Source organism: Colobus angolensis, unplaced genomic scaffold (assembly GCF_000951035.1).
Source record: "Colobus angolensis palliatus isolate OR3802 unplaced genomic scaffold, Cang.pa_1.0 Scaffold25, whole genome shotgun sequence".
Classification (NCBI taxonomy): Eukaryota; Metazoa; Chordata; class Mammalia; order Primates; family Cercopithecidae; genus Colobus; species Colobus angolensis.
In genome coordinates this window covers 855,112-863,736 of record NW_012115710.1, presented here as the reverse complement: position 1 = coordinate 863,736, position 8,625 = coordinate 855,112, and the positions used below count along the sequence as shown (strand labels likewise).

Here is an 8,625-nt window from a genome sequence, read left to right as displayed (position 1 = left end):
AAAAAAAAAATTACAAAAATTAGCCGGGCGTGGTGGTGCATGACTGTAATCCCAGCTACTCAGGAGACTGAGGCAGGAGAATTGCTTGAACCAGGGAGGCAGAGGCTGCAGTGAGCCAAGATTATGCCACTGCACTCCAGCTTGGTTGACAGAACGAGTATCTGTCTCAAATAAATAAATAAGGCTGGGTGTGGTGGCTCCAGCCTGTAATCCTAGCACTTTGGGAGGTTGAGACGGGCGGATCACATGAAGTCAAGAGATCGAGACCATCGTGGTCAACATGGTGAAACGTTGTCTCTACTAAAAATAAAAAAATTAGCTGGGCGTGGTGGCACACGTCTGTAGTCCCAGCTATTCAGGAGGCTGAGGCAGGAGAATTGCTTGAAACCAGGAGGCAGAGGTTGCAGTGAGCCGAGATCGTGCCACTGCACTCCAGCCTGGCGACAGAGTGAGACTCCATCCTATGAATGAATTAATTAATGAATAAATAAATAGTGAATTAGTAATCAAAAACCTCAAAAAAGAAAAGTTTGTAGCTGTACATGGTGGCTCACACCTGCAATGCCAGCACTTTGGGAGACCGAGGCAGGCAGATCCCTTGAGCTCACAAATTTGAGACCAGCGTGGTCTACATGGCGAAACCCTGTCTCTACAAAAAATACAAAAATTAGCCAAGTGTGGTGGTGCGCATCTGTAATCCCAGCTACTCGGGAAGCTGTGGTGGGAGGGTCACTTGAGCCCAGGAAGTTAAGGCTGCAGTGAGCCAGGATTGCACCACTGCACTCTACTGGGCAAGAGACCAAGAGTCTGTCTCCAAAAAAAGAAAAAAAAAGACCGTTTAAAAAGTTCTGAAGTTTGTGCAGGTTTTGGAGAAACTCCTGCTGAGCCATACCCTCTGCACTGGAGAAGGAAATGTTACACTAAAACACACAAATCAATAGACATTCCCTGATACAACAGTTCCACATATTGCAGATTTAAAACTATGAATACTAAGGTGTCATCAGCAAAACTGCTGATTAAATAAAAAGCCAAGTTCATTTATAATACGTGGAAATGTACAAGACAAAAGGAGCAGTGCTGGAGTGACCTCAGCAAGGTGGTTGACTACAGAAGCCTAGTAAAAGTCATAAAAAATAACAAAGTAATTTTACTAAAGTTGAAAATAAACCTTGGAATATAAACAAACACTTCAGTGTTTGGCATTATCACTGTCAATACTGAAACTAAACCTTAGAAGGAGTTCATTGCAGTTCCTGTAAAGTGGTCACAAGTTAAAATTCCTAACAATGTTATCAGGGTGAATATATAATTGCTACTTTATCTACCAAAACAGAACAAAATTCACATTGTGTATGTTAATTTTTAAAAGGAAGGTCATAAACAATAATTAGTCTTTTCAAATTATGACATTGAACACTCTAAGGACAAAAAAACACAGTGCTATTTTTATCCTTATCCCCCACATTTAAAACATTTTAGGGTATTTTCCATATTCTTTTTTTTTTTTTTTTTTTTGAGATGGAGTCTCGCTCTGTCGCCCAGGCTGGAGTGCAGTGGCCGGATCTCAGCTCACTGTAAGTTCCGCCTCCCGGGTTTACGCCATTCTACTGCCTCAGCCTCCTGAGTAGCTGGGACTACAGGCACCCACCATCTCGCCCGGCTAGTTTTTTTTGTGTGTTTTTTTAGTAGAGACGGGGTTTCACCGTGTTAGCCAGGATGGTCTCGATCTCCTGACCTCGTGATCCGCCCGTCTCGGCCTCCCAAAGTGCTGGGATTACATCCATATTCTTACTGTATTTGTATTTTCACCCCTTGGGTCTTATCTGACACACAAGAGGCATATAGAAAAATAATAATATAGTGCAATAGTCACCAAGAGTGATAGAGCTGGCCAGGGACGGTGGCTCATGCCTGTAATCCCAGCACTTCAAGAGGCTAAGGCAGGCAGATAACCTGAGGTAAGGAGTTTGAGACCAGCCTGGCCAACATGGTGAAACATTGTCTCTACTAAAAATACACAAATTAGCCAGACATGGTGGCGGGTGCCTGTAATCCCAGCTACTCGGGAGGCTGAGGCAGGAGAATCACTTGAACCTGGGAGGCAGAGCTTGCAGTGAGCTATTGTGCCACTGCACTCCAGCCTGCGGGACAGAGCAAGATTCCGTCTCAAAAAATTAAAAAAAAAAAAACAAAACAGAGTGATACAGCTTTCATGGTGTAAAATAACTTTCTTGGGATTTTCGTTATATTCACATAAGTATCCTGAGGCAGGGCATGTGGAGAACAACTCAAGTGCACTCTATGTATACGTTCCCAACATTCTATTTAATTCCAAGAAAACAAAATGGTTCTTTCAGCCTTGAGTCTAATGGTGTGTTGTTATCGTCTGTTACAAAGTAACCTACTAAGGTGGGATAAAACTATGTTGGTAGAAAGAACATGATGCATTCATAGTTATGCAAAAATTAGATTTTATTAATTAGCACGAGATCTATGATACATTCTGAATAAAATGGTAGCAAAATGTAATTAACAGCAGTAAATGTGAATCCTAATTAGTAACATGGTATTGTGGTTTATCTTTGAGGTTGTGGTTTCTATCGCGGTTTCAATCTTGGCTGTACAACAGCAATGGCCATTCCATGCAGAAGGTAGCCACTATTTTCCCCTGAATTATTTCCACCATGGAATCAGTCACTTATAACCCATTACGCTCCTCCCACAAATCAAAATGTCTAAGGTCTTGGTTGGCTCTTACTTTTTTTGAGACGCAGTCTCTCTCAGTCACTTAGGCTGGAGTGCAGTGGTGTAATCTTGGCTCACTGCCACCTCCGCCTCCCGGGTTCAAGCGAGTCTCCTGCCTAAGTCTCCCAAGTAGCTGGGATTACAGGCACCCACCACCATGCCTGGCTAATTTTTGTATTTTTAGTAGAGACGGGGTTTCACCATCTTGGTCAGGCTGGTCTTGCACTCCTGACCCCATGATCCACCCACCTCAGCCACCCAAAGTGCTGGGATTACAGGTGTGAGCCACCGCGCCCGGTTGTGGTCTGCTCTGTTTCATGGTCAGTTTGTAGGTCATCTCTTTCCTGTAACCCAAAGTGCCCTCTGTCAGGAGAACACCCTGAACACAATAAGGATGATGATCAATATCATCGTTTTGCATTATTCTCTGCCTGCCCCCATGCTTGGTAATTTGGGGCAGAGTCCTTATTCTTCAAAGAATTTGAATAGAAATGATCCTCATCTAATGCAGTGAGCCCTTCCATCTTACTGATTCTTTCCCAGACATCGCCATGAAAGGCAGGTAAGGAGGTATATCAACAGATTTCAAGGTTTAGGTTGAAAGTCATAAATCCTAAAATATAAAGTAGTAGCCTTGCAAGACACCTAAAATAAATAAATAAAATATTTTAAAATCTGAAGATAACCAGTGACTTCAAACATCCTGCAGCCTTTAATACATATCATGTTGTGTATGAGTTTTAACACATTTGAACTTGCAGTTGTTCTGCAATGTATATGAAAAGTTTATCAGCACTAGACTGAATTATTCCTCACATAAATCCTTGGATGTTTTACAGTTTTGATCCTTGGTTAATAGCTTCAACATGCACAAAATATACAAAGATGTATATACATTTTGATATCTAGTGAGTTGTGAGACCTAAATGAAGCCTCTGCCACATACTTAGGTTTATATGATTTCTCTTTAGCGTGGACTCTGACGTCAATGAATGCTTGAACTCGTGATGAAGGGTTTGCCATACTTGTAAGGATTCTCTCGAGAATGAAATTCTCTGATGCTGTGTAAGAATTAATTGTGACTGAACACCTTGCCACATTTATTATATTGGTATGGTTTCTCTCTGGTATAAATTCTTTTTTTTTTTTTTTTTTTTTTGAGGCGGAGTCTCGCTCTGTCGCCCGGACTGGAGTGCAGTGGCGCAATCTCAGCTCACTGCAAGCTCCGCCTCCCGGGTTTACGCCATTCTCCTGCCTCAGCCTCCCGAGTAGCTGGGACTACAGGCGCCCGCCACCTCGCCCGGCTAGTTTTTGTATTTTTAGTAGAGACGGGGTTTCACCGTGTTAGCCAGGATGGCCTGGTATAAATTCTTTGATGACTCACAAGATTTAAACTTTGACTGAAGACCTTGCCGTACTAATTTCTTTTATAAGGTTTCTCTTTAGTATGGATAATTTGATGTCTAAAGAGGTTTGGGCGCACACTAAAGGACTTCCCACAGTCACCACATTTGTAAGGTTTCTTTCCAGTGTGGATTATCTGATGTCTAGTGAGGTTTGGGCGTACACTAAAGGATCTGCCACATTCATGACATTTGTAGGGTTTTTCTCCAGTATGGATGACCTGATGGGTAGTTAGGCTTGAATGCACACTGAAGGCTTTGCCACACTCATTACATTTGTAAGGTTTCTCTCCAGTATGGATGACCTGATGGGTAGTTAGGCTTGAATGCACACTGAAGGCTTTGCCACACTCATTACATTTGTAAGGTTTCTCTCCAGTATGGATGACCTGATGGGTAGTTAAGTTCGAATGCACACTGAAGGCTTTGCCACACTCATTACACTTGTAAGGTTTCTCTCCAGTATGAACTCTCTGATGACTCGCAAGGTGTGAATTATAACTGAAAACCTTACCACATTCATTGCATTTGTAAGGTTTCTCTCCAGTATGAATTCTCCAATGCCTTGCAAGGCTTGAAGTTTGACTGAAGACTTTACCACATTCATTACACTTGTATGGTTTCTCCCCAGTGTGAATTCTCTGATGAGTTGCAAGGCTTGAAGTCTGACTGAACACCTTGCCACATTCATTGCATTTGTAAGGTTTCTCGCCACTATGAATTACCTGATGGTTGCTAAGTGTTGACCTCACACTAAAGGCTTTGCCACACTCATTACACTTGTAAGGTTTCTCTCCAATGTGAATTTTCTGATGTAGTGCAAGGCATGAATTGCGACTGAAGACCTTGTCACATTCATAACATTTGTAAGGTTTCTCTCCAGTATGAACTCTCCGATGCAGGGCAAGGCATGAGTTGCGACTGAAACCTTTGTCACATTCATTACATTTGTATGGTTTCTCTCCAGTGTGAACTCTCCGATGACGCACAAGGTTTGATTTTTGACTAAAGACCTTGCCACATAGATCACATTTATATCGTTTCTCTCCAGAATGACTTACCTGATGTACAGTCATGTGGGAGTCGTGATTCAAGGCTTTGTCACACTCATTGTATCTGTAAGGTTTTTCCCTAATGCATGATTTCTGTTCTTGTGTGAGTAATGAAGAACAGACGAAATCAGTCTTATATTTATTAGAAATATGGGTTTTGACGGTAGAAGAAATTATTTGGGGTGCTGAGACTGAGGAACCATGGTTGACAGACTTCTCAACATGGTTACATTCATAAATTTTCCCTTCAGCTTGAAATTGCTGTAGTTCAGGGAGATGTGGTAGAAAGCTTAATCCAAGCTGATTTTTAATAGACTTGTTTTCTATACCACTTCTATCATGTTGGTCTCTTCTACAAGTAAGATTTTCTTTTGGGGCCATAGTCGCTTTGCTGTAATTTCTTTCATTATCTCTCCACTGAGAGTCAAAGTCATGTATTTTTTTCTTCATTTCCCTGAAGCAAAACTCTTCAATGTCATGTTTTTCATGTTGTTCCAATGTCACTGCGTGGAATACTTCTTCTCTGTTACTTTCCCATTGCGGTGCTAATTCCTTGATCATACAGTTACGAGAGAGATCTATAAGAAATAAAAAACCATAGGTTTCCAATTAGAGACAGTATATAAATATTTTATACTGAGTAACAGAATTACACAAAAAGCAATATTTATACACAACAGAGTTATAAAACTTCCCAATCAAGATCTTTAATTTTTAGGAACACAAAGGAATCACATTCTTTAGTAAAAAAAAGGGTGATTATATGTAATTCAAATAAATTCTAGGGAAGGACAGTTTCAAACATCCTATGACCAAAACACATTGTTCAAACCTATGTTAGCCCTGAAAGGAGTATTTTTTCACCTTGACAACAAAGTACACACCGATTGGCAGAAAATACATGGCTGTCTCATTATTGAAAGGAAATAAATATTACATTTTACCTAGCTACAGCATATTTACTGTGCCCATATACATGAAAAAAGTACTACACAATATATCATAATGGTAACTAAGCCGCAACAAACTTATGGAATAAGGTACATAAATGATAATTCTGAATTGCTAAACAGTAGCAGCACTGACAAAATGAGAAAAAAATTAATAAAACATTGTTAAAAATAGCTAATTTTTCTGAATACCTGTTATGAAACTATCTGTACCCACCCAGACCAGGCATTTTTGACATTAATGAGTGATGCATGTCAGTTATATTGCATGAAACTTACTAAAAACCCATCATCTGCAAATCATAACAATTAATTAATAAAACACTGCGGTAACCCATGATAAAACCAGCAAACCAAAAACTACTAACTACACTTGTACAAAGTTATAGCCTGTAAATGATTCTCTCCTAAGAAAAAAACAAGGACTATTTCAGAACCAGCACACAACCTGTGAACCGGAATATATGTTAAGATCGCTGACATTTGATGCATCAGGGCAGGTCAATACATAGCATTATAAAGAAGAAGTGAAGAACAAAGTCAGAAATCACAATTATGACTTCACACCTGCACTTATATAACAAACAGCCAGTCAATAGAGCAATTCCCTACATATGTATTGTCCTTTCGTGACCTAGTTCATTGACCACAAAATACACATAACAGAGTTTGTACTTGGAAAATTTATTAGCTGAAATCAGAGAACACAATGTTTAGGATGGACTGAAAAATGGAAACAAACAAAATAGAATGCAGTCTCTACGGTCTGAAGATGTTGGCCAAAATTCATATGCTAAGGTCCTATTCCCTCGTGTGAGGTAGTTGCAGATGGGGCACTTGGGATATAATGAGGTCATGAGGTTGGACTACTCAAAAACAGGATTGATGTCCTTACAGGACCAGATGGAGGAGCTTGTTTTATCTTGCCCTTTCCATCATGCGGGACAGTCAGAAGACGGCTGGGGTAAACCAGGCAGCGGGCCTGCCCCAGGAACTGATTCACCTGGCTCCTTCATTTTGACTTCCCAGCCTCCAGGTCTGGGAGATACAAATTTCTGTGGTTTAGTTCTCCTAGCCTATGATATTTCTTTTTTTTTTTTTTTTCCTGAGATGGAATTTCGCTCTTGTCGCCCAGGCTGGAGTGCAATGGGGTAATCTCGGCTCACTGAAACCTCCGCCGCCTGGGTTCAAGTGATTGTCCTGCCTCAGTCTCCCAAGTAGCTGGGATGACAGGCGCCCACCACCATGCCTGGCTAATTTTTGTATTTTTAGTAGAGATGGGGTTTCACCGTGTTGGCCAGGCTGGTCTCGAACTCCTGACCTCAGCTGATCTGCCCACTTCAGCCTTCCAAAGTGCTGGGATTTCAGGTGTGAGCCATCGTGCCTGGCCCGCCTGTGATATTTCTTATGGCGTGATGAGTTATATAAGACAGAAAAAGGACAATCTCATCACAATCATCACAGAAGGTTGATCAATCTTATTAAACAAAGAAACTTTGGGACTTTACTATAAGACATGCAATATTCCAAGTAATCACACACCACCACCTTGTTTTCAGGTAAATTGTTATTATTTTTCAAATAAAAACATTAGGCCCACGGTACTCATGTATCTAATCTCAATTTTTACAGAAAATAAGAGAGAAAAACAGGACTAAATCCTGGGCCAGGAGGCTCAGACTTTTTTTTTTTTTTTCCTTTTTGAGTCAGAGTCTCACTCTGTCACCCAGGCTGGAGTGCAGTGGCGTGATCTCGGCTCACTGCAACCACTGCCTCCCAGGTTCAAGCAATTCTCCTGCCTCAGCCTCCCGAGTAGCTGGGATTACAGGCATTTGCCACCATGCCTGGCTAATTTTTTTTTAATTTTTAGTAGAGAAGGGGTTTAACCATGTTGGCCAGGCTGGTTTCAAACTCCTGACCTCAAGTGATCCGACCACCTCGGACTCCCAGAGTGCTGGGATTACAGGTGTGAGCCACTGCGCCAGGCCACCAGACATGTTTTTAAGCACATGTCCACCCAGGCAGTACGGAAAACCTGGGTGGACATGTGCAGTGTTGAAAACTATCAGTCACGGCAAGAATGCACCCAGGCAAGGAGCACATGAAGAAAAGGAGATACAAGAGCTGGACTGTGTTGGTAATAGTGTTATTCAGTCAGCTCTCATGGAAGGCAGCTATGCTCACCACTACACCACCAACACATCTAGTCAGTCAGCTCTTATGTATAATGGTATGTGAGTCATCACTTCCTACACATACTGATTTAGGCAGATCCTGACTTACAAAGCGGTTGAGTAGCATCCAGTCTTGCATACTGTGAGTAGTGTGGAGGGTGAAGAAGTCCTGTGGAGGCCGGGCGCGGTGGCTCAAGCCTGTAATCCCAGCACTTTGGGAGGCCGAGACGGGCGGATCACGAGGTCAGGAGATCGACACCATCCTGGCTAACACGGTGAAACCCCGTCTCTACTAAAA

The 8,625-nt window shown here is 41.7% G+C and overlaps 1 protein-coding gene across 1 annotated transcript in view; it reads right to left on the bottom strand.

The window, feature by feature from the left end:
* Window positions 1–3,437: 3,437 nt before the first annotated feature.
* The window catches only part of ZNF415 (zinc finger protein 415), a 20,985-nt gene continuing 15,797 nt past the window's right edge, over window positions 3,438–8,625 (bottom strand). The window contains exons 4-6 of the mRNA XM_011946181.1: window positions 4,541–5,781; window positions 4,107–4,456; window positions 3,438–3,872 (exon numbers count right to left, since the gene is read on the bottom strand). Coding sequence (XP_011801571.1) covers window positions 4,166–4,456; window positions 4,541–5,781 — 1,532 coding nt within the window. The 3' untranslated portion in view covers window positions 3,438–3,872; window positions 4,107–4,165. The remainder of the gene's footprint in view (window positions 3,873–4,106; window positions 4,457–4,540; window positions 5,782–8,625) is intronic.